This window comes from Sorex fumeus, unplaced genomic scaffold (genome assembly GCF_029834395.1).
Source record: "Sorex fumeus unplaced genomic scaffold, SorFum_2.1 ptg000058l, whole genome shotgun sequence".
Lineage (NCBI taxonomy): Eukaryota > Metazoa > Chordata > Mammalia > Eulipotyphla > Soricidae > Sorex > Sorex fumeus.
Genome location: NW_026606115.1, coordinates 1,647,316 through 1,674,437, shown reverse-complemented (window position 1 = coordinate 1,674,437; position 27,122 = coordinate 1,647,316). Strand labels below are relative to the sequence as shown.

At 40.5% G+C, this 27,122-nt stretch overlaps 1 protein-coding gene across 2 annotated transcripts in view; it reads left to right on the top strand.

The window, feature by feature from the left end:
• The window catches only part of LONRF3 (LON peptidase N-terminal domain and ring finger 3), a 43,779-nt gene extending 32,387 nt beyond the window's left edge, over positions 1-11,392 (top strand). For both annotated transcript variants that reach the window (XM_056125720.1, XM_056125719.1), the window contains 4 exons: positions 399-557; positions 1,469-1,634; positions 2,582-2,731; positions 6,240-11,392. In XM_056125720.1, coding sequence (XP_055981695.1) covers positions 399-557; positions 1,469-1,634; positions 2,582-2,731; positions 6,240-6,389 — 625 coding nt within the window. In that variant the 3' untranslated portion in view covers positions 6,390-11,392. The remainder of the gene's footprint in view (positions 1-398; positions 558-1,468; positions 1,635-2,581; positions 2,732-6,239) is intronic.
• Positions 11,393-27,122: the final 15,730 nt, after the last annotated feature.

Below are 27,122 nucleotides of genomic sequence, written 5' to 3'. Positions count from 1 at the left end.
TATGTGAATGATTACTTTGTTTATCTTAGGCCTTAGACTAGTGTTTCTCAGCTTTTTCCCCACTGTAGCCTCCCCCAGACTTTGTTTCATTTCTGTGGCCTTCTGTACTACTGGTTGGCCCCTTAGTCTCATGATACCTAAACTCTGTTGATGCAATTTTTACCTATGACCCCTTTGAACTATCCTGAAGGCCTACAAAGGGCCTTTGGGCCACTGGTGGAGAAAGGCTACCTTAGACTAACCTCTGTACTAGATCAGAGGACTCAGCCTGTGGCTTCAGTTGCATCTCATTATTTTTTATGTTTCCCTGCTTTCCACTAGGGAAAGACATGGAGTTTGGCCCATCTTTCTATGTTCTCCATTGCTTTAAGTCTCATGTTATTTTCTCTTCCCCACAGTTTAAATAAGAACGTGCCTATTTTCGTGTGTACTATGGCTTATCCCTCCGTGCCATGCCCACTACATGTCTTTGAACCTTGTTACCGCCTGATGATTCGGAGATGCATTGAGACAGGCACAATGCAGTTTGGCATGTGCCTTGGCGATCAATTGAAGGGGTAAATGAAAATCTATGCAAGTTAAGGGAGATGGGGTTAAAAGGGCTTATGTTTGAAGTGACTCCCAAGAGTCAGGGGTGAACAGATGATGAAATGTAGCAGTTTGCCATCATGAGCCTTAAAATAGATCATTAATGATCCTCTGATTCCAACTTTACCATAGGCGTTTCTGCCTACTTGTCTATTTGTTTAATTATTATTTACTTTGGGGTCACTCCTGGTCATACTCAGTCAACTGGACCAGACAGTCCTGCAATACAGTGCTACTGGTCCAGCAGTGCTAGGGTCCACCAGGGTCACCCCTACTGTTATGGGGAAGGAAGGAAAAATGTCCTTGACCTAAAATAACAATGGTTAATAAGTTATAAGGTCAATGTTATTTATAAATGTTATTAATAAATGTTAATATGCTTAAGTGGTGTCAGGGACAAATTTGGGTACTTACATACATAGACATGCAAAAGACTTCTATTTAAAGGAATACTGGGTTTAATATTTACTTGCTGGATAGTGTCTAAGTTGTTTTTATAATAGTGTGGACCCTAGATTCAGATTCTGTGTTCAGATTCTAGTTCCAGCCTTGCAGAAAATTCACTAAACTTTCTGTATCTGGAAAGTGGTATAATAACTGTGCCTACCTTGGTTGATTTGTTGGGAGGATAGGCAAGTGTACATAAGGCACCAAGCATGGCACTTAGCACATAGTATGTGCTTGGTAAATGATATCAGTAATACTAATACATGAGGATTTTTGCCCACACAGGCTGTGCCTGTTGTATACTTGCAACTGTACACTCTAGGATAGGTAGATGCTCCTTGAGGCACAGCACAGAGTTCTAGAAATGACTTGGAAGACAGAACCCAAAAAGAATTCATTAAAACTTCCTTCTTGACTCTATTTCAAAAAACAGAAATTTTGCTGAATATGGCTGCATGTTGGAGATCAAATACGTTCAGTTCTTTGCTGATGGCTGCTCAGTGATTGAGAGCGTAGGGAGGCGACGCTTCAAAGTCCTCCAACAGAGCCTGCGAGATGGCTACAACATAGCTGACATCGAATACATTGAAGATCATAAGGTGAGGGCGGCAATGCCAAAATATTCCAAACCAGCTCATCTGCAGCTTGGCTTATAAAAATGGTTGCCAAAGGATATATTGACATTTTTTAGGGCCTTTGCTGCAGCAACATTGAAGGCTGCTGGTTTGTCGGCATTGTAAACTATAGAAACTCATAGGTTGTAGGGTGGCTAGAGAGTGACCATTTTTCCTGGCTTACCCACTCAGTTGCTAGGTTCTGTTAATGCATAAGAAACATCATAGCCAAACAATCCCAGGGCCCATTTAGCTTCAGAGTTAACTCTATGTTAGGACAAAAGCCCAATCTGGAGTTTGATCCACACATAAAAGTTTTATTTATCTTTTTTGTGATCACTGGGACTCACATACATTTATAATTTACAATGTGCAACCTGCCTAAAAGTGCTTCCCAACAGTCCATAATCCCATAAGGCTGAGGGCTGACATGGCCAGGTGCCTTGGTTTTGTGGACAATGTGTCTAAGAAGAGGTATGTAATCCCATATACATCTATATTTATAATCACTATATTTATAATCACACAAGGAACAAGATTAATAAACATTTGCACCACAAATACATGTATTTGACTTAAAAGATAGACTCAAACATGGAGACATTCAAATTTTTCTAGTAAAACAGATGCAAACAGTAGAAAATAGAAATGCATAAAAAAGCCTATCCTCACTTATTAGCATGCTTCCACTACAGCCAATTTGAGTCTCTGATTTTCCACATGTGTTTCCTCTTCCCTCAGCTGTATTTGCACACAGTTCTGTCATTTGGCTGAGGAGTAGCTGTTTATAGGCCACACAATAAAAAGTGAGATGGGTGACCTTTTTTCTAGAGAGTTGGGATGGGGTTGCTCAACGAGAGTCAAGTGTCAAAAGCAACTCTGTGAATGAAGTAGAAATTCTGAATGCTTCACTTCCACATTGATACTTTCAGATTAAAGAAGAGGATTATGCTGAGCTCATGGGTTTACACAACTGTGTCTATGAACAAGCATCATCATGGTTTCATTCACTCAGAGCATCTCTGAAGATGCGGATACTCAATCACTTTGGTCCAATGCCAAAGAAAGATGCTGATATCAAGGTATATAAATCTGTCTCTTTGGAATCAGGTTAGGGATTATGATGAGATGGGTGCATATTTGCCACCCAAAATTCAAGGATAGAGAAGAAGCCAAATCCAATTTGGTGGTTTTTGGCAGGGTATCGTGTATAAAACCACAAGAACCCCAAGAAGCCAGAATAGGAGTAAGACAAGCAGTAGAAACTTATGTCCCAAACAGATTTTGAAAGCTAAGTCAAGGTAATAAAATGGGAACAGAGACATTGCCAATATAAGAACATTCAATGGGAGTTCAGATCCACTCCACGGTCATGTGCATGGATCAAGATTCATGTAATGATAAGGCTCAATAAAAGGGTGTTCTGGGAAAAAAGAACAAAAGGTTGCTACTTCTGGATGGCTTATTGGTTCCTCCTCTATTGCTGAAGGAAATAGGAGATAGGGCATGCTACCTCACAGGATTTCCATTTGTAATCCTGTTGGAATTGTGAGGTCTTTTTTTTAATCCCCCACCTCCATGGGGTTCTTTTTTGACCTTGTAAGTTGAGACCCTTTTCATTGTCCTTTCAGGGCTGAGAAGGTCCTGAGAAAACAGACTCCAGTTTTTTTAAATACATTAATTATATGTCACATTTTATTCTTTTACATTTTTTATTGAATCACCGTGAGACAACCCATTACAAAGTTGTTCATGATTGGGTTTCAGTCATACAGTGTTCCAACACCCATCCCTCCACCAGTGTATATTTCCTAGTACCAATGTCCCCAGTTTGCCTCCCACCACCCCCAACTACTCCCTCCTATCCTGCTTCTATGGCAGGCACTTTTCTTCTCTCTTTCTCTCTCTCTCACTCTCTCCCTCCCTCCTCCTCCTCCCTCTCTCTATCTCTCTTTTCCAATACCTCCCTTTTTCTCCCCCTCTCTCTCTCTTTCTCTCTCTCCTATTGGGCATTGTGGTTTGCAATACAGATATGGAAAGGCTATCATGTATATCACTTTATCTACTTTCAATACTCAGTTCTTATCCAGCGTGATCATTTCCAACTATTATTGTCATACTGGTCCCTTCTCTGACTTACCTGCCCTCCCCCCATGCACTTGTGCTAGATTCCAACCATTGACCAGTCTTCCTGGCCCGTTTTCCTTGCCTTTGACTATTAATATCATACAGTAATTTTTCTTTCTATACTATTAATGAGTGCAATCATTCTATGTTTTTGACTCATTCTTCTGACTCATTTCACTTAGCATGATACTCTCCATATCCATTCATTTACAGGAAAATTTCATGACTTCATTTTTCCTAATGACTGCTTAGTATTCTGTTGTGTAGATGTATGATAGTTTCTTTATCCAGTCATCTGTTTGCAAACAGATTCTACCTTTAACTGTTCCTTGAGTTAAGTTATAAAAAAAACACCACCTTAGGTTTTATTGGATCTTTTTGTTTTCTGCGGGTTGGTGATGGTCCATGGGAGAGATTAGAAAATCAACTTTCCCCAAGCTTACCAGCCCAATGTGAATCAGGGAATAGCCTCTCTATCAGAGGCTGTCCATAATCCACTCACTATGTACATGCTGTGAACTTTTCCTACCTTCTAGCTTTAATACATCATAACCTCAAAGACACCCTTGACTCTTTACTGCTATTCTCCAATTCTGTGACAATAAAAAGGTATTAAAGTTTACATTACCTTCCCTGTCCAAAGACTGGCCCTGCCTCCCTCCCTATGTGACCCTGGGAGAGTTGCTTGCTTCCCCCTTTTCAACATTTCTCTGATCTCTGAAATAAGGTAGGTATATGAAGAGGTCTCCTCTTGTATTCTAAGATTTAAAAAAAGTCTGTTCTGTAATGGACTGAAATCTCTTTGCTTTCACTAGGTCACAGTGTTGGGGGTGCTTCCACACCTTTCCTTCTGCACTGGACAGGCAAAGGAGACATGAATTTTGGAGGGAAAAGATTAGTGTTTCCCAGTTACTTAGCTCCTGACTCTGGGTCACTGTGACTCAGAACTCCAACAGAGCTGTGCGCAAGCTTATGAACAGGCTTACTGCTTAATGATAACAACACCATCCACAAGAGAAAACACAGATGTCATCTAGTGATTCATAAGAACTCAGTGACACAAAACGGTGGAATACTGGTGTTTTTTCCATTTTTACTAGGGCAAAGCTATCATACCCTTTGGTAGAAGCATCAGGAAAAAATTCCCCCAACAAAATTTCTTCTAGTTTTATCTAGCCAATTCTTCAGCCTCAATGATCCCATCTCTTAACCTGGTGAAGAGGTGCAAGAGATGGAAACACCCCTCCCCCCACCCACCACCCTCTTCCCTCTCAGTCCTAGCATAGCCTTAATATCTGTTAGCAAATCTGGGAAAGAAAAATCTGAATCTGTCCACTTAACATTTATAATTGAGACCAAGAGGCTTAGAAAGTTGTAGAGCACAGTGAAGGACAAAAGGAATTCAAAGGAAACTAGAGACAATGAGAAGTAAAGTGGGTGGTGAAGTTGTGTTGGGGAGAATCAGGTAAACCAATTTGGGGAGCCACTAATCCCACATGGTTATATTTTGATCAGAACATGCTGCTTTGCGGTTTGAAAACCAATGATCTTCTGAAAAACATGGGCAGAAATCTTGTTTAGGGCCCTGGTAAGAAGCAACACCAATGCCTAAAAGGTGTGTCTGAGAAATTGCTAGCCAACAGAATGTTGTTGAAAAATTTATGTGGGATAAGAAAACTCTTTATTAAAAGGAGCCCTGGGATTTCTCTCTAGTGAATGGGTTTTCTCACGAGAGAGTTTGTTTTTGCCAGGTGGGATTGTTGTACATTGGGGCCACAGATCTTAGGTGCTGATTCCAGGGAGAAGTGAGCCATGACCCTGTGGAGTGACAAGGCATATGCATGCCTTCATCCACACTGGGTAATGGAGGAAGTTCAGAAACATGCAAATCCTCAGGACTTACGTGAATTGTAGTGGCTAATACAGCTTATCGAATCACATTGGATATAAGGTATATTTTATCTGCTATGATGTTGGCATGTTTGCTTCAACCATTCCCAGAAGTAACTGTAGTGTAAACAACTCTGTACCAAGAAATCTTTCAGCAATCCAAGATTCTTCCTCCGAAGGCTCTGTCATCCTTAGAACTTTTCCCTCAGATTGTGATTGAAGGTCATCACCTTCTGAATGTCTTAGTTAGAGGAAAGGTAAAGAAAATGGAAGACAGAGGGCCCATGTCGACTTCACCAGAGCATGTCCTGGACATTATCGCTTTCCAAAGTATGTTACTCATCAGAATTTTATCTCGTAACCTTATTTCACTGCAAGAGAGATTAAGAAAAGCAGGGTTTTTTTCTGGGTGGTGATATTCTCAGTTAAGATAAGGAGTAAATCAATTTGGAAGCAGTTAGCAGGCATTGCCACACATAAAAGCAGCAACTTCACGGGAGATGGTTTTCTCTGTGGAAAAGTGCAGACAGGTAGTGCTTCTAGGGGTGAACCCATTATGCCTTTCTGTTGCAGGCACACCCTAATGGCCCAGCCTGGTGCTGGTGGATCTTAGCGGTTCTCCCACTGGAAAACCGAGCTCAGCTCCCGTTCCTGGCCATGAGATCCCTAAAAGATAGATTGAATGGAATTCAACGGGTCTTGGCCTTCGTTGGAAACCAGTGAGAAAGGTAGATGGCTGAAGAGGAATTCTTACTCTCTTCACTGCCCCAGGGGGGCATTGTCTTGTAAATATATCGAATGGCAATAACATCTTAACAGAAGGAAGTCTCAAACAGAGAGGCTATTGATCATAGAGTGAACTTGCATAGTCCCATGGAAAGAATTGGGACCTGTTTGAAACTTTCTGTCTTAAGATGCTTCTTGATGTGCTGCACAACTAGACACACAATAGAGGTGTTAAAAGAGCCCAGAAGAAAAAAAAATTCATTTGATTTTGACATAAAAATTTCTGAAAGTCTCAAATGGTTTTGGTTTAATTTTCTTTCTTTCATAGATGAATGACTGTGTGGGTGAAGTGTGAGGTGAAAATGCTAATGATGTTACTGCATTCTTTCATTGACTTAAAGTCTCATTCCAATGGTTCAAATTTTATACAGCATTGTGTATAATAATGTTCATACTTCTTTCCATGTTGATCACTTATTTTTTACACTACTGTATCCTTTTCTAGGTGTATGTTGATAACTATTTAAGTGTACAGTATGGAAAAGTATTGTTTTATTTATTGGTATGTTTTACAATGTACCTAGGGGGAAGTAATATGCCAAATGTGAAATCTGTGCTTGAAATATTTTTGCTTTACATTTTATTCTAGTTCTTGATACAGTTTTATATATACATATGTGTGTATATACTATATCCATGTAGATGTTTTTAAAAGTTTAGAATCAAACTAAAATCATCTCTTTAATGATTCCATTTTGATAATGGAAAAATAGTTAAAGGATTTGGCATAGCTTAAGACATAGGCCAGGTACAAGTCAAGTAATCTATTTCCTATATGTTAGATATAGCAAGGCTGAAGGAATTATTTTTCTGGAATAACAAGATGAATCAGAGGAGTGTCTTCTCTTACAATGTGCTATCAGCACTCCTTTTGACAGTCCATTACTGTATATAATTTCTCTCCAATTAAAAATGGAATTCTTTGGAAAGGTAATATTTAACCCTTCAGGGGGAATGGCTTTCATTTTGGCTCACTAGTTTGCCAAACTAGTTTCCACAACCACCTTTTTTGGGGTTCAGAAAGCTTCAAAGACTTGGCTAGCATTTGTGAAAACAGTTGGTAAACAGTCTGTTATATAAAAAGGAAATAAGTTGGTTCATCTAGAATCCTTTAAAAGATACACCAAACTGTATATTGATGTGTATATATGTATATACATATATACATATGTATGTGTATGTATATATATATATATAGTTTTTGGATTTTCAGTCTTTTTCAAAGGACTAAACACTGCCTTTTCTACTAATTGCTTTTTGTCAAAGATTTCAATGTTGGGGAAGAAGTGTGGCTAAATATTTAACTTGCCTTGTGTTACTTTGAGCCTTCAATACCAGGAGAAACTTGGGAAATACTGTGCATATAGGAGTGTTTTAGTAATAGAGTGACTAGCATGCCATTTGTACCTTTGTGCAAATAATCTTCCTTACTAGACAGCTGCACCACATTCCTCCCTAGCTGCCATCCATTCTGTTAAGGTGAGTGGTTAATGCCCACAGTAATCAGTCTGGCGTCTTGTACCATTGCCCATGGTCAGAAATAGAAGAGAATGAGAAAATCTGGACAACATAGAAGAGACTTATGTAAGCAAAAACCAAATGATCTTTTCTATAATTTTTTAAGGAACACTGTGTTGTCTGTTACTGGGTTTGATGTTCGGAGCCAAACAGTGAAGGATGAAAATATAGATATACAAGGTTCAGAGAGCAGGAAATCAAAGATCTTTATTTCCACCTGGTACCCAGTTATGTGATCCATAGCATAGTTCTGACATGAGTGTTTTCTTGGTATTTAGTTTAAATGCATCAGAGAGAAAGGACATATGTTCCATTTCTTGCAAGATGTATTCACCTTTTGGTGAGTGATTTCATTTCACCGATTCCTATTTCCCCTGTCTAACAAATAGTAGTGATAATAGTTATGGCTAGGACCATTGATATATGTAAATAACTTAGCACAGTGCCTACCCTATAGGAGGTAGGGAAAATGATAGCTATTATAAGCTTACTTCAAGTTCTGAAATATTACAAGGGACTTATATTTGCCTAAAACACTGCCTTTACACAAAATATCTGTTTTCAAACCCTTTTAAATATGTTCAGAGAGATCTATGCCACTGACATGCAGATGATAACTTAAAGATGTATGGGTAATACCTTTGAGGATAAGTCTCTTTAGGCAGGCAAAGACAGAAAAACAACTGAGGTTTGAAGGAAAGGGAGAAGAGTATGACGGCAAAATTTCCTGTTTTCACTTAATCACTTAACTTCCCGTTAGTCGTCGATTTGCTCGAGCAGGCGCCAGTAACGTCTCCATTTGTCCCTGTTGCGTGCTAGTGTAGCCCAATGGCATCTCTTCGCTCCGGGAACATGGAGGGCCTCAAACCGATCGTTCATGATCTTGACAAAGAAGTCTGACCATCTGGTAGGTGGGCGGCCACGCGGTCTCTTGACATCCCGTGGAATCCAATCAGTAACAGCTCTAGTCCAACGGTCGTCTTTAAATCTCATTACGTGACCAGCCCATCTGATTTTCTTGTGGCAGCCTAGGTCGGCCTTGAGATTTTGTCGGCCTCTCCTTTCTCATCCTTCTCAGTGCTGCCATGTCGGTGAAGCCTTCAGGGTCAGGTGAATGAGACCAGTTGTAGTTACTGGTTTTGGCATATCGAATACACAGCGGATAGCTTGCCAGGCTCTTCCTGTTTTAATAGGGCTAAAATTTCATGTTTGGAAAACTAGACTTCTTGATATAATGGAAGCCTTAAATTCTAGTTTCAGTAGAGTACCTTAAGTTCCAGCTCCATTAAAATAACTAAATTGTCACTCTTTGTGCCCTATTATGCATTGGGAATCTTGACAATGCCAGGAGAACAGATTTCATTGTCTGGCTTTTAAGGTTAGTTTGTGGCGTTTTTTTGTTTAGTGCAGCTCTGATCATTCCACGCCCTCCCAATCCCCAGACAAATTTATTTATTATTATTTTTAATTGAATCATAGTAAAATAGAGTTACAAAGCTTTCATGATTGAGTTTCAGTAATACAATGATTGGACACCAGTCCCTCCACCAGTGTGCGTTTTCTACCACCAATGACCCCAGTATCCCTCCCACCAGCCCCATTCCATCCCACCCCCTACCTTTGTGGCAGACAACTTTCTTCTTTCTCTCTACTTTGGGCATCATGGTTTGCAATATAGATACTGAGAGACCATCATGTTTGATCCTTAGCCTACTATCAGCACATATCTCCCATTCTGAGCAACCCCTCCAACCATCATTGACTTAGTCCCCATCCAAATTTATTGAGCACTTGACTCTTAAGTGGCTTAGCAACACCTTTGAGATTCTTTTACAAGATTTTAATACTGTAGTGGTGAGAGACAAGACACACTTTGGCTTGCTCTGAGATGTATTTGAAAGGGACAATCAACAGATCATGACCATTTCCCCCTTGTGAGCTGATTTTGTTACAAAGCTTGGTTATGTGAGTAGAAAGACTAGACATTGGATTAACTCTATATGAGTGCAAGACTTCCCCCTTGGTGGATAGTTCCCTGTATTTTGTTAGTTTTCCTGTTTCGTTATTTACCTAGTATTTTGGTAATACTTTTTCTCTGTGTGTACATATAGGTGTAATTGTGTATATATAGATGTGTGTGTACGTATCAAGTGGACATTATGACTTTATGTTTGGTACTGTACTACTGCTGCTAGTGAATAACCAGCAAAATGTAAGAATTGAACTTTCTGTAAACAACTATGAGAAACAGTACTGGCCTCTGATATGGGGGCACAGAGAACTGACGATTTCAAAATTTTGCCTTTACTGAAGACCTACTGCTTCTAGTCCAGTGCTGAGGAAGCACAGGATAGTTGAGTCACTGCTTTTGTGACCCTTACAGCTCAGCATAAAGAGCTGATTGGGCTCAGATCATCCCCTGGGGGTTGGCAGCAGAGCTCCTGCAGCTTGTTCACGGAGCCTGGAGAACTTTTAAATGCCAACAGATTGCACACTGTGGATGAACTAGAATCCACTGGGGACTGTGTTCCCCACACCAACCCCATTTCTAAGATGGGAGTTTTACTGAGGGAACTCAGTCATTGAGTTCCCAACATGCTGGCTTTACAGCCATTTTTATTTCCCTAGGAAGAATCACGAGTAAAAATTCCGAAGGAAGATGCAGATGGAAAACAGCCCTTATAAGGGATATAGGATAGATTGTAAACCCTTTCCTAGGTTTAAGGCTTTGATTTTACTGGGTTTACAAATTTGGTGATCAACGGCAATGCTGAAGAGCAGCTGGCTGCCCTTCATGGCCCTTGCTGAAGGAGAAAAGAGGGGGAAAGGAGCCATGTGAGATGGAGACCTTACTTTTAGAATGTGAATGCTCATGGTTCACTATTTAACTATTTGGGTTATATATACCCAGCGGTGAAAGGAAGATACTTTCACTAGAATGGATCTTTTCAACGGTGGTTAGTTAACTTTGGAAGAGAAGTGCCTGTAATTTCTGTATTTAGTCTTATATCAAATCCTTTTCTCTATGATTCTGTAATTCTTTAAAATTTGAAAATCCATCTCATCAAATATGATTAACAGAAGTTTACAAAACTACACTGTAGCTTAGGCATTGTTTAAAAGGTTGCTTGGCATTAATCAATTGTCAGAGCAGCAACAGTAAATGAGATTCAAGAGCAAATAGGTCATTGTGGTATCATAGGCTTATCTTAGATAAACTAGTTTCATCATTTTATGAAATACTTAGAAATGCCAGGATTAAAGTATCAAGTGAATCTTTTAAACAGTGGCAAATGTGTTTGTCTGTTACTCCATTTGCTTAATAAGTAGTCGTTTCAGTCTTGAACAGTAATTAATTGAAAGATTAATTAAGATTGTGCTTACCCAATGTCTCCCCACCCCTCCCCACACTCCACCCTCACTATTGCTTTTCAACTACCTCTATATGCTTGATTTCTATTTAGGATTTTCTTTCCTCCAGATCTTTAGAAAAAAATATCTCATCTGTATTGTAATAACAATGTGACTGATATAGAAAATCTCTGTAAAAACTGGTCATTAAAAAAGTGTTCTGTGGTCTCAGTGTTTTATCTAACAAAACTCTGTCCAAACCTTAGAGAAAAAATTAGTCAAATAACTTCACTTTGGTTTTGTTGGAAACTGAATATAATGGATGGCTGTTGGCACCTGTTATGTTTGGAAGCACCTGTTTTGTTCTTGTTTTGATTGGTTGTAATACATTTCACTAGAAAATCTCTCAAAGTCATAGCCTTGTACCTTGTAATCAAACTCTTGTGTGAGCAAGAGAGAGATGTAGTAAGGCACATGTGAATTGTAATATTAATGTGATGTGTTCTGAAAAGTTGGTCATAATTTGTTTTGAAAATGTACTAGAAACGCTTGTTAGTTCAAATATTGTATTGATTCATTTTGCTAATAGTCTGGCCGAGATTTTCTGTAAATCCATTCGTATATTGGTATTACTTACAGCTAAATACATTACCTACTCTGTTTTCTTTGGCATTATTAAATGTTCATAAAAGCAAATGACATGAGTTGTTTTTCATTTCAATTTGATTTCTCCACAATAGGCCAAAGTATGAACCTTTGGGCAAAATTGACTGGAACAATCAGTGGCATGGACGGATCTGAGTCTATCAGGAAAACCTCAGCATTGTTTACTCATAGCTACAATACTTGTTTGTGTGTACTACCATTGATAACTTTGCAAGATTTCTATTTTATCACTGATGAAAGCAAGTGTGGCAGAACATTTTAAATGCAGAACCATAAAATCCCATGTAGGTTTGGCCTTGTGCTTTGTAACATGATCTTGTGGGTCATTGAGAAAACCCAGAACTCCTGCCCAAGTAGGCCCCAGAGAAAATGCTTGACTTTATTGGACACTGCCTTCTTGCCTGTTCTGCCACTCTCTGCTTCTCAGCAGATACACCACAGAAAAAGGCATAATCTTCTCTCCAAGGCACTTCTTCTGCACAGCATGCCTGAGTAACATACTCTCTCTCACTTTCTCTCTCTCTTTGTCTCAGACCATCTTAAAAGGAGGTCATATTTTCTGATGTACCTTTAGTCATGAACAAAACCATAGCCAACACTTTCTGTTTCCACCCCTCTAGGATTCAGCCTGACATTTTTGATTTCTCCTAAAGATGTGTTCCTAAAAAATACTCCCAGTCTCGCTGCCAAGATTAGTACCAGGAGGTTTGCTCCATGGCTTGGAGGCCAGCCACATATGCTAGGGGAAAAGGGCGCTCAGATAGAGAAGGGAGCACCAAATAAAGGGTGTTGGGAGGATCCTCCCAGGATGGGAGAAAAATGCTGAAAGTAGACTATAGACCAAACATGATTGCCAATCAATGCCTCTTTTGCAAACCAGAACACACAAAAGGAGAGAGAGAGAGAACAAAAGGGAATGCCCTGCCACAGAGGCAGGATGAGATGGGAGGGATGGGGGGTTGGAGGGATTCTGGGACCCGTGGTGGTGGAAAATGGGCACTGGTGGAGGGATGGGTATTTGATCATTGTATAATTGAAATCCAAGCACAAAAATTTTAAGTCTACAACTGTACCTCATGGTGTTTCACTAAAAAAATTTTTAAATAATAAATAAAATATAAAAAATTAAATTAATACTCTCAGTCTCAAAATTAGGTCAGAAGAAAAGAAGTAAAGAATAAATACCCTAAACCCACAAATTTTTCTATTTAAACATACCCTTCCTCTTGTATTTTAGGGTTTCTCTACTCCCAGATGAGATCAGGGGCTGGCAGAGAGCTCATGTTAGTACTTTCTCAATTGATTTATATTGTTAATGTTGAAACTCCCCAACCATACTGCCTTTGGCCAACCCAATGTACAGTAGAGTGGGTAGGGCTCTTGTCTTGCATGCAGCTAACCTAGGTCCACTCCCTGGAATATGGTCTCCCACGCAGTCAAGAAATGATCCCTGAGTGCAGAGCCAGGATCTGGTACCTCTAAACACTAAAAAGACTTTCATACAAAACAGTGGTTAGGATTGGGCAGCAAGTTCACAGATGGAATTTGATTCTCTGCTTAAGCATGCTATAGGAATGAGTTCCCATTGGTGAGGGGTGGATTGGTTTCATGGAAATAGTCAATCATAGCTAATACAGTGACTGCATTTTCACCACCTAAGAACTACATGCATCCTTTTCTCATATTGACTGGATTTGATCTTCTATCCTCATTTAGGATGCCATTTACACCCAAATCAAGAGGACAACCACGCTATGTTCCTACACCTTTCCTACTCCAAAGGCTAAATATCCACTTAATGTCAACTACATGCTAAACTATCTTCTAAGATTTAAAAATGTAGGGACCAGAAAGATAGTACAGAGGTTAAGACTTGATTTGCATGTACCCAACTCTGGTTTGACCCCTGCCACTGCATATGATTCCACAAACACCACCAAGAGTGATACATGAGCCTGGAGTCAGGAGTAAGTTCTGAGCATCACTGGATGTGGCCCTAAACCAAAAAATAAATATTACAAAATCAAAACCACATTTAACTTCTCATTATAAATCACCATAAGCTCAGAAGTCAATCTCTAACATGGTAAAGTTACAGATAATAAATAGCAGTACATGTAATTATGTCACTGGCCTATGTCCCAACAGTTTAAAACAGCACTTCACAAAAGTTGGGGAAAGGTGGTGAAATCTCTAGAGGGAATATGAAGCAAACAGGCAGGCAGGCAGATAAGAAAAATGACCCCTCATGGCAATGAGTACTTGGTAAGAAATAAAACCAACTAGCCCCAGGTCTTCCAGGACCCACTTTGTGGACCCAGGAACTGAGGCCTGATGAGACCTTTTTCTGGCTCCACAGCAGGCCCAGAGAATGCTGTCCCCAGCCTCAACCCCAGAAGCTCCATCAGGAGCAAAGGCATGTCAAAGAAGACCATAAACTATTTCAAAATCTACCCATAGGCAACTACGTTAGCAATGGACTCTGACCTAGGTAGAAAGCCCCATGCGGGGCAGCTTGGGAGAAACTAACACTATATAAGCTAACTCAGAATAAACGAGGCTTGCATGCATGTGCCGCCTGAATACATGTGTTGTTGTCGATTGAATGTGGTGAACAAGCACAAGTGTCCCCTGCATATCCCCTCTTGAGATGTGCACTTCCATACTTTAACACTGGCATGTGTACTGGGGCTCTCTCCACTCTGGAGAAATCCACATTCTCTTGTGCAAGTTTCTCTCTCTCTCTCTCTCTCTCTCTCTCTCTCTCCACCCTCTTCAAAACTTTCAAATAAAATCTATTTTAACTTCAAAACAGAAAACAAGTCACTGTGTTCCTACAGCCCATATTGTGAACGTTTATAATGAACTTATTATATTACATATAATTATAAATAATATAAATTATATAATAGTATTAATTATTGTACTATAAAATTATATCATTATGCTACATCATAGACACTGGAGAACAACTCTATCTGTGGGTATCAGATTGGGAACTTTCCATAACAATGCCAGCAAAAGACTAGCAAAACTGCTGTGCTAAGCATTATCTAATTTCATGTTGATAAGTCAGTCACGATCCTCCCATCGTTCATCGATTTGCTCAAGCGGGCCCAGTAACGTCTCCATTGGAGACTTTATTGTTACTGTGTTTGGCATATCAAATACATCACGGGTAGCTTGCCAGGCTCTGCCGTGCGGGCGAGATACTCTCATGTTGATAAAGGTCCTCTTATTCCTAATCTGAATCCTAACTCATCTTTTGGAAAGGATGTCTTGTCGAAAAAATAATCTTACTCAAGTCCATACAGCTTAACAATGGGAATCCTGGCTTTCTGCCCCTACAATGATGGTTCTTATCCTCTTGAACCCCCTACTTACCACAATTCTCCACTGTCCATTCCTCTATTCTATATATTCTTTCTAATTACAGTATCTAAAGATTTACTGTCTTTGAGACCCTCCTTCATGTGAACATTTTCCCCCAAGTGACACAACTCAAGGATCTCACAACTGTCCTCACAGCTTAACTAGCTCATTTTTCCTCTCCCAACATCTGTGGCCATTTTGACCATATTTCTGCCACTCAAAAAAAACCCTGAATATATATTTGTATATTTGTAGAACTCAAAGGTAGAATGAGAAATTTGGAATGTTTAATCTCCATAGTTCTTGAGGTATATCTCCCAAAGTAGGAAGAGGACATAAGAAGTCATTAAGCCCAGGGATACAGGAGAGCTGGAGTGATAGAGTACACATAGCATGGGAAAGGGATTACCTGGCACTATATGGATCCTTGAACCCCTCCAATTGTATCCCTGGTGATTCTGAAGGACTAATGCGTGTGGCCTTATTTAAAAACTTCAACAATTAGTTAAAAATAATCCAAGGACCAGATACTACACAGGTTAGATACCTGCTTTGCACATGAATGAATCTAGCTTGATCCCCTACACAACATAAGGATCCCTGAGTCCTGCCTGGATTGACCTCTGTGCATCATTGCCAGGTATGGGTTAAACTTTCCTCTTATGAAAGCCATCCAGCCCAGACTCTTGCTTCCAGCCAATATTGTTCTCTTATTTGATAGATAAGAGAACTCTAGCTGTACAAAAGTATTAAAGGCAAGGGAAAAAAGTATTAATGGCTAGTCCATGACTCATAATAAAAATCCCTAACTTCTGATACCCACACTACATACCAAGAGAAGCTCAATCCTACTGAACACCACATGGGTGTTCTGAAGTGGGGTGCCTTCAAGGTGGCACTTCATTGGGAGAAAAAAGTCCTCTAAGGTGGCTGAGACCTATTTCAGAAGACTCAGAGAATTATTTTTTTCTGACTGAACACCATCCGCTCACACAACTTTTGTCTTCAGATTGTTTCTCTTGCCAGGATATTTTCTCTCTCACAGCCTATTATCTGGGAATAATTTTCACTCCACTTTCAGAAGTCAAGGTTTCATGGGTGTAAGACAAGCTGCTTTAGATTGGTAAAGAGTCTTTGGGAATCACATCCTGGGGTTGGAGAGAGAGAGAGAGAGAGAGCACAAAGTTAAGGATCATGTCTTGCATGTTGCCAACCCCAGTTGAATGCCTGACACTGTTTATGGTTCCCACATTGCCCTGTCAAGAGTGATCCATGAGGGGGCTGGAGCGATAGCACAGCCGGTAGGGCGTTTACCTTGCACACGGCTGACCTGGGTTCAATTCTCAGCATTCCATACGGTCCCCCAAGTACTGCCAGAATGATTCCTGAGCGCAGAACCAGGAGTAACCCCTGATCATTGGCTGGGTGTGACCCAAAAGGCAAAGAAAAAAGAGTGATCCATGAGTAAAGGTAAAGGTAAAGGTAAAGGCCCTCCCGTTGATCGTCGATTTGCTCGAGCGGGCCCAGTAACGTTTCCATTGGAGACTTTGTTGTTACTGTGTCTGGCATATTGAATACTCTCGTTAGCTTGCTGGGCTCTCCAAGAGGGGTGGAGGAATCGAACTCGGGTCGGCCATGGTGGCCGCTTGTAAGGCGAACGCCCTACCCGCTGTGCTATCGCTCCAGCTCTTTCAGGTGGCCATGGAAAATGTTTGGGTTAATCCTGCATTAATAAAATACTCCCTGTGAATCTGTGTAAGGGGACAGAACTTTTCACTGCATTCATTCATGCATCTACCCATAAACTGTTAGTCAAGTGGTGACAACACTCACTTCTAATGGCAGACCCTTGTAGATAGAATCTTTTCCCATCACTTATAACAGACATAAAGAGACTTAGAGAAATTATCTCAGGTCTCTGTATCTGCTTCCACAGCTATAAGATTGTATTAAGAACATCTGCTTCGAAGGGGAGAAGGCAGCTGGAATAGAGAAGGGATCACTAAGAAAAAGATGACTGGAGGAATAGGTTGGGATAGGAGATGTGTGCAGAAAGTAGATAAAGGAACAAACATGATAACCTCTCAGGGTCTGTACTGCAAACCATAATGCCCAAAAGTAGAGAGAGGTTATGGGGAATCATATCTGCCATGAAGGCAGGGGGAGGGTAGGAAAGGGAGGTTTTACCAAGGATATTGTGGTGGGGAACGTGCACTGGTAGAGGGATGGGTGGGTGTTTGATTATTGTGTGATTGTAACCCAAACATGAAACCTTGTAACTATCTCACGGTGATTCAATAAAATTTAAAAAATTAAAAATAAAAACATGTGCTTCATAGAATTGCTGCAAGGATTACCTGAACTGTTGCTTATCAAGTTCTTGCTCATCGTAAGCATTCAAAAGTACTAAATTATAACCCACTAAACACCAGCTAGATCCTAGATCTCTCTCTTTATTTTGACTGTCCAACTGAGACCATCCACAGCAAGCAATCAACACATATTTATACTTTATTTTTTATTTAGTTATTTATTTATTTGGCAGAACACTAGATGAAGGACAACCATGCGAGCAAGCAGGGTTCCGCAAAGGATTCAGCACCATCGACCATATCCACACAATAACCAAGCTCATTGAGGTTTCTCGGGAGTTCAAGATGCTGCTCTGTTTAACGTTCATTGATTTAAAGAAGGCCTTTGATTCTGTTGAGATGGAAGCGGTCATTGAAGCCCTAGCCAATCAGGGTATTCAAGCCCAATACATCAAGATCCTCCGTGAGCTGTATTGCGGATTCACTACCAGGATCTCACCATTCTACAAAGAAGTGATGGTTGATGTCAAGAGAGGGGAACATGTTTGCCACTCAATGCCTCTTTTGCAGACCACAACACCCAAAAGGAGAGAGAGAACACAGGGGATTGCCCTGCCACAGAGACGGGGGGATGGGGGGATGGGGGTGGGAGGGATATTATCCATGGTGGTGGAAAATGGGCACTGGTGGAGGGATGGGTATCTGATCATTGTATAATTGAAACCAAAGCACAAAAAATTGTAAATCTACAACTTTAAAAAAAATAAAATAAAATAAAGGGTGAAAAAAAAACAAAAAAAAAAAAAGAGAGGGGTGTGGCAGGGTGATACCATTTCACCGAAACTCTTCAGTGCCACCCTCGAGAACATCATGCGACGACTGGAATGGGAAGGAATGGGAGTGAAGATAGATGGTCGGCAACTACACCACCTCCGCTTTGCTGATGACATTGTTTTAATAACACCAAACATCAGCCAAGCGGCACAAATGCTGGCCGACTTTGACCGTGAGTGTGGAAAGGTAGGACTACAGCTGAATCTTAAGAAGACAATGTTTATGAGAAACAGCCTTGTTCCTGATGCCCCATTCGCTCTCAATGGAACGACCATCTCCGAATGCAACAGCTATGTATACCTAGGTCGAGAGGTCAACATGACAAATGACCTGGCACCGAGCTGCGCAGGAGGAAGAGAGCGGCTTGGAACGCCTTCAAGAACGTCGAAGAAATAGCTAAGAGGACGAAGAACCTCCGGCTCCGGGCACATCTCTTTGATTCCACTGTTCTTCCTGCATTAACATATGCCTCAGAGACCTGGGCCCTACGCAAACAAGATGAGAACGCTATTCAGGTCTCCCAAAGAAGAATAGAAAGAGCTATGCTTGGGATATCACGTTTCACTCAAATGAGAGAAAGAATCCGGAGTTCTGACATCCGTCAACGATCAAGAATCAGGGACGCTGTCTCATTTGCCAAGGTGTCGAAAATCAGATGGGCTGGTCACGTAATGAGATTTAAAGACGACCGCTGGACTAGAGCTGTTACCGACTGGATTCCACGGGATGGCAAAAGACCGCGTGGCCGCCCACCTTCCAGATGGTCAGACTTCTTCATCAAGATCATGAATGATGGGTTTGAGGCCCTTCATGTTCCCGGAGCGAACAGATGCCATTGGGCTACACTAGCACGCGACAGGGACAAATGGAGACGTTACTGGCGCCCGCTCAAGCAAATCGACGACTAATGGGAAGTTAAGTGACTAAGTGATTTTTTATTTAGTAATAAGCCTGATATATATACTTATAATATATGCATATACATACTAAATGAAAAACCATAAATAAAACTTAGACGCTACAGTAAATGAAATAATAAGATTCACAATGATATAAATAGTAGGCACAATGATATAAATAGTATGGCACAACAATTTTAATGAGAAAATATACCAGCACGTTAACTGTTTGCATCATTTGATAATTTCCTTTTAATTATTGTATGCATATGCATATATATTTTGATTTGGGGTGCACACACTTATGGTGCTCAGGGCTTACTCTTGGCTCTGTGCTCCAGGATCACTCCTGATTGAGGCACAAGAAACTATATGTAGTGATGGTAATTCAACCCTGGTCGCCTAGGTGAAAGGAAAGCCCCTTACACCTTTACTGTGAAATAAAACTGATTTATAACATTATATCTATTTCAAGCATACATTTCCCCACATTTCCACCTGCATATACTACATTGAAATCAACACCAAAGTCTAGTTTCCATCCCGCACCATAAAATAACAGTCAACCCATTTTTCCTATTTTGCTTCTTTTCTCATGGCAACCACTGTCTTACTTTTCAAAGAAATTTTAAGTAGACATTTTCTTTTTTAATATGAAGGCAACAGGAGAAAATTTTCAAGGATGGTTCACAGGGCCAAGAATCCTATGAAGTGCCTGGTCTGTTTCCATCTCTTGTAAATGTTTTTAAACTCCCTTAATGAACAAATAGGACCTTGTAAACTCAGTCCCCTTGTTAGTGGTCAGATATCTGAAGGGGAGGGGTTTGTTGACCATCAGTCCTTTAGAAAAGGGGGTTTGGATTTTCCTTGAACAAAATGTATTACTAAATGCCAGGGTGTTGCCCTTGGTGATGCACTATCCAAGAGAAAGATCCAAAGCATTGTAGAAAAATCAAACTACTTATAACAAGAGGATAGCATTCAAGGCACCACCACCTCTGACAATCAGTTCAGGAAGATTTTTTTTACTTTCTAGAATAAAGAGGAAGTTGGGCTGGACTAAAGACTCTGGCCAGGGGTTCAGATGAACTTTATTAAATATTCTTTAGATTGACTGGACTTTTTTCATACATAACATGCTCAGAAAGTGGTATACTGAAAAGGATCAGTATGGAACATCTCACTAGTTGGAGAACTTCATAAAGGATGAGTCATTATGTCAGTTCAGATTAGCTGCGTGAATCTGCTCCATAATGGTGAAGCTATAGGTCTAGCTAGAAGTGGTTCTGCATTGAGCACAATGGGGTTTCTGCACAGATATGGTCTTGCTTTTTTAATACATGAGGAGCTGAAAGAAACAGTATTTTAAAAACATTTTGCAATTCAGTTGGGGTGACTTACCCTCTCTAGGTAATGGTTGTAACTTCTTACTGGTTCACTTATTAAGAAGTTTAATAAAAACTTTGACACATATTCAAAAAATAAAGTGGATGAGAGATCTTAGTGATCACATTTGCCTGAAGTTTAGATGAGAGGGTGCTCACAACTGTAGCTTTCAGTTACAGGAACTTCCAGAAAACCTGAAGTCATCCGAAATCTAGACCCTGAAAAAGTATTAACACAACAACTAATCCATTTACTTGAGAATGGAACAGATATTTACAAAAAACACATAATACAGTTGGCATTAACGAAAGTAGACTATAGACCGAACACGATGACTGCTCAATACCTCTATTGCAAACCACAACACCCAAAAGGAGAGAGAATAAAAGGGAATGCCTTGCCACTGAAACGGGGGTGAGGTGGTAAGGGATGGGGTGGGGGTGGCAGGAGGGATGCTGGGAACATTGGTGAGGGAGAATGGCCACTGGCAGAGAGATGGTAAATGATCATGGTATGAGTGCAATGCAAACACTAAAGTTCATAAGTTTGTAACTGTACCCCATGGTGATTCACTAATAAAATAAAGGGAAAAATACAGATGGCATTAAGATGGAGAGAGTGATACATCAATGTCCTTGAACAGCTAGGGCAGAAAACAAAAAGCATTTCACAGAGTGTGGAGGAATTTTACACAAAAGGAACCTAATAATGCTTGGGAAGGGCCAGAGAGACAGTACAGTGGGTAAAGTGATTGTCTTGCATGCACATGACCTAGGTTGAATCCCTGGCACCGGATATTCTTACCCATGCCTTTCCATAAGTGATTTCTAAGTCAGTTAAGTTTTGCCAAAACAAAACAAACAAACAAAAACCCATAATGAATGGGGAGGTGTCCAGATTAGACTTTCTGGAGGAGGCAATGCCAGAACTGAATCCTTAAAGATGAAAAATGTTCCAGTTGAAAGTTTTATATAGGTTAAGTAACACACCAGACATTCTAGGATATTTCAGAAGCAGCACATAAAGAAATCTGGTAGATCTGGTTGTTCTTGGTTATTTGTTTGGAATATAGTGAGCATAGCAGAGAACTTATTGCATGACAGTTACTGACAGGAAGGTAGGATCTTATTTCTCACATTCGGTTTTGTCCTAACCCAAGACCCCAGCTGATCTCTGTGCAGACCTGGATAGTGAGCAGTCTTGGGAGATAGAGGAGCAGTCTTGAGTAGGAGAGTCCAGCTTGCTGGGTAAATCAAGGTTACTTACTCCTGAAAAAATATCCTAGGGGCACAAAAACACAATGGAGAAAATCCATCTGCACTTCTATGTTCACTGTAGCACTATCACAATAGCTAGAATATGGAAACAATCCAAGTACCCAAGAACAGACAACTGTATAAAGAAACTGGCACATTTACACAAGGGAATACTACACAGCCACCAAGAAAAATGAATTAATGAAAATTGCTTATAAATGGTTGGATGTGGAGAGTATCAAGCTGAGTGAAATGAGTTAGAGAGATAGGGACAGACATAGACTGACTGCACTCCTCTGTAGGATATAAAAAAAAACAAAGTATGAGACTAATACCCAAGAGCAGTAATACTTAAGGTACAGGAGGACTGGTACATCACTGGAAGCTTGCCACAAGTGGAGGGAGGAGGCAGTTAAGACAGAGAAGAGAAAAACTATGGCAATGAGAGTTGGAAATGATCATTCTGGACAAAAAGTGAGTGTTGAAAACTGGTAAAAGAATATAACCTTTTAGGGGCTGGAGAGATAGCATAGCGGGTAGGGCATTTGCCTTGCACATGGCCGACCGGGGTTTGATTCTCAGCAACCCATATGGTCCTCTGAGGACCACCAGGAATAATTCCTGAGTACAGAGCCAGGAGTAACCCCTGTGCATCGGTGGGTGTGACCTCAAAAGCAAAAAAAGAGAATATAACCTTTTAGTACCTGTTTTGCAAACCATAATTCACAAAAGGAAAGTGGAAAAGAGAAAAGGAGAGAAGAAAAGTGTCTGCCATAAAGGTAGGCTAGGGGAGGGGGAAGGAACTGGGGACATTGGTAGTGGGAAATGTATAATGATGAAGGGATGGGTGTTAGAACATTGTAAGTCTGAAACTCAATCATTAACAACTTTGTAACTGTGTATCTCATGGTAATTCAATAATATATATGTATATATATACATATACATATATATTTAAATCAGAGTGTTTTGTGTAACCATCATAGGAGTCCTCAAGGCAAGACTGACTCCTGATGCTGGGCCTTAGAACCACTAAGTGTTTGGATCAGAGGATGAGAAATGGGAATCTATAGCATGGATATTCTTTGAGAAGTGATAAAATGGGGAGCCTCCCAGTAGGAGCAAGAGACAGCAGCAGTTTGAAAAAACTGGATTGGAGGGGCTGTACTTTACATGATCTGAAGGTTTGAAGACAGTGAACCCAGATTAATCTCTCCTTGATCAAGTAAGTACATTCCAGTGTCCTGGCCATAATGTGCTAGATCAAGCACATAGTGGGTCAAAAAGTCAATTGTTAACGTTTCAGACACTTTAGAAACCAATCTTTAAACACATCTAATAGTGATTAAAACTGAAACTAAACTTACAACTAAATAAATTACATTAAAATACAATAACGGGACTGAAGACCACCCAGTACAAACGGTTAAGAGTTAAGACTCTTATACACTGCTGACCGTGGCACCACATAGTGTTCCTATACACATACCAATAGTGATCCCTAAACACATCCAGGTATTGCTCCTCCAAGAAAAACAATGCATACTCAAAGTGTATCACTGTCCTCCCATTGTTCATCGATTTTTTCGAGCGAACCCAGTAACATTGTGAGACTTGTTACTGTGTTTGGCATATCAAATATGCCATGGGTAGGCTTGCAGGCGAGATACTCTCGGTAGCTTGCAGGGCTCTCCGAGAGGGGCGAAGGAATCGAACTCGCGTCAGCCATGTTGGCTATGTGCAAGGCAAACGCCCTACCCGCTGTGCTATCGCTCCAGCCCACTCAAAGTGTATAACTTCCTAATAATTATAATATTTTTACTCTTGCAATATTATTCTATCTCATCTGTGTAACAAAACATTATATAATGGTAGGCCAGAGAAAACCTCTTTCCAAGCCACACATATACATACATATATAAATACATATATACATACATATATAAACACACATACACACACATATATATACATATATGTGTGTTCACTGATGCTATTTTATCTGAATACAACTCAGTATGGGACTTAAAATTAGTTCCCCCCACCAGAACTTTTACCAGCTACACCAGAATTATTACACTTCTATCAGTACACCATCACTTTTGGGGCTTTCTTTTTCTTTGTGTTTAAGGTCACCTTCAATGCCCAGAGCTGTTCTCAGAAATTAGCAAGTCTGAAATGTGATTCATATGGACATGCCAAATGCCAAATGCCAAATGCCAGATTTCTGGTTTTGACTCTTAAATGGTTTTTTGTGCTTTAAATGAGATCTTTTGGAGATGAAAGCCAAGCCTGTCAAGTTCAAAGTACACTGGTCTCCTGGCTGAAAATTCCAGGGTGCCTTTGGGAAGGGGTGGGCTGAATCTCTAGCCTGCTGAAGCCCTAGCAGCCACTCCCACAACCTTGCTATGCCAACAGCCCAACTCCATAACTAATCTCTACAGAGAAACCAAACTGAAAAAAAAATTCCAGGTACACTGTTTTTCAGGCTAAAACTGTGAGATATTCTCAGAGTGGAAGCAGACAGCCTTATTGCTCTATACTTCCAGAAGCCTTGGAAGCCACATTCTGTCACTGTCACTGTCCTCCCGTTGTTCATCGATTTGCTTGAGCGGGCCCAGTAATGTCTCCATTGGAGACCACTGCCATATAAACTCAGTCCAATTCTACTAATCCTGTAATTTCTGGAGTGCACGTTCACACATCACCTCCAAATTACACAATACTGAAATCCCAGTAGGACCACACCAAATTAGATTGGAAAGCAACATAAAAGCCAACTAAGCTCAATAAAAACAAAACACAAAAACAACTCAACTAGCAATAGCTTAAACCCTCAGACAAGGACTTAATGATTCCTTGGTCAGATACAGCAATTTTGACAAATTTTCTTTTACTGGAGTATTATTTGATAATTCCATTATCCATTTAGTTGTAACAAGTAACATAAAATAGATTATTTTGTGCCTGCTAAGCAGGAACGCTTGGTTGGGGATAGGAAACTGTAGACAATGGTGGAAGGAAGTTTGTACTGGTGGTGGGATTAGTGTCATAACATTGAATACCTGTAGTGACTGTTATTGTAAATAATTTTGTAAACCACAGTGCTTAAATAATTTTCAAAAATGATAAAAAATATCTGTTGAAATAGGAGACCAACACCCAAGAATAGCCGAGATAAATACCAGGAGGTTTACTCCATTGCTTGGAGGCCAACTTCACACTCTAGGGGTAAAGGCAGCCCAGATGTAGAAGGGAGCACCAAATGGGGGTTATTGGGAGGATCCCCCCAGGATGGGAGAAGCATGCCGAAAGTAGACTCTAGACCGAACATGATTGCCACTCAATGCCTCTTTTGCAGGCCACAGCACCCAAAAGGAGAGAGAGAACAAAAGGGAGTGCCCTGCCACAGAGGCAGGGTGGGATGTGGGGGGTGAGCGGTGTGGGAGGGATACTGGGGTTAGTGGAGGGGGAGAACGGGCACTGGTGGAGGGATGGGCACTCGATCATTGTACAACGGAAACCCAAGCACAAAAATTTATAAGTCTACAACTGTACCCCATGGTGTTTCACTAATAAAAAAATAAATAAATAAAGATATGGTGTTTCCGAAAAAAAAATCTGTTGGCTATGGTGATGAGAGATAATTTCAGACCAGCATTCTTAGAGGGTGTTGACATGTATAATAGTAATTTACTATACTTTTTCTTATGGTTGTCCTTCCACAGCAACTAACATCAAACCCTGAGATGAACTATATCTCTCCCAGGGTCTCAGTGTAGTTAAGTGTTTTAGTTGACCTCATTCATCTCACTGAGGTGAATAACAAAATAAACTAATAGGTACCTAGCCCAGGAGCTTCCAAATAGAGGTTTCTTTTGCTTTGCATATGTGAGACCTGAGTTCCATCCCTGACCCCAGAGAACTGCTGAGTGTTCTCCAACACACCAAAATAAATTAATGAATGCTTCTTAAGCAGCAAGGGCTATTTTGAATACAGGAAGATTGTTTCTAGAATGCTTATTTCTTACCTGGGGAGGGAGCTTTCACCCATCAAAGTTTTCCTCATTCTCTCTCTAATAAGCCTGTTCTCTCATCCTATGCAGTATGGAATAGAACCTCTATGGGTTTCCTTGTTTGGCAGAACTTGACAACTAAGTGATAAAATCACATTTGTCACAGATAATTTCTCTTTTATGATTCTTGTGGTGGACTAAAACCAAAAAACAAGAAATAGGAAATGCTTAAAGTCACAAAAATTTATAACACATTTGTACACTTGCTACAAAACCACTTAATGCAATATAATTTTGCTTTTATGATAAATTAGTAGACAAATGAAGCATTGTTCTGGGAGGATAGAGTTAATTTAGCAAGATGAAAATGTCATAGCAGCCCTCTTCACTCCTGACCGCGGCGCCCATCTCATCCTAAATCCAGGTCAGCATAGCTGCCGGCTCGCGACCCTGGGACCTCCTTCTTTCCCTGCAGGACCCCAGGTGTCCGCCGAGATGCCTGAGGAGAAGCAGTTTTGAGCGTCTGCCCTGCCCTCTTCACTCCTGACCACGGCACCCATCTCATCCCAAACCCAGGGTTCTGTAGAGGCGTGGCCTCCTCAAAAGTGAGTGTGGCCTCAAAAGTGGGCCTGGCTTAATTTCCGGTGGGCGGCCGCTTACACGGCCGCAGGTTGTTTTCCCATACTAAGGAACCTAGTTCCCAAGGAATTTAGTTCCCAACCTACTCAGCAATATGAAGAAACAAAGAAAATCCCCACCACAAGGGGAGAACAACGAAAACAATCTAGAACATTCCGTCGATACAGCTCACCTAAGGGACCTCTCTGACATACAATTCAGATACGAAGTCATGAAGATGTTCAATCAACTCAATGAAACAGTCAGACAGACAGCCAGTAACACCACAGAAAAAATCGACAAATTACGAGAAGAAATGAGAGCAAAAATGTCACGATTAAAAGATTCCATAGATGAAAGGAGAAACTGTTTCTTCTCTTAAAAATAGAATGACCACAGCTGAAGAGAGAATCAGTGAGCTGGAAGATCAGCTGCAACAAGC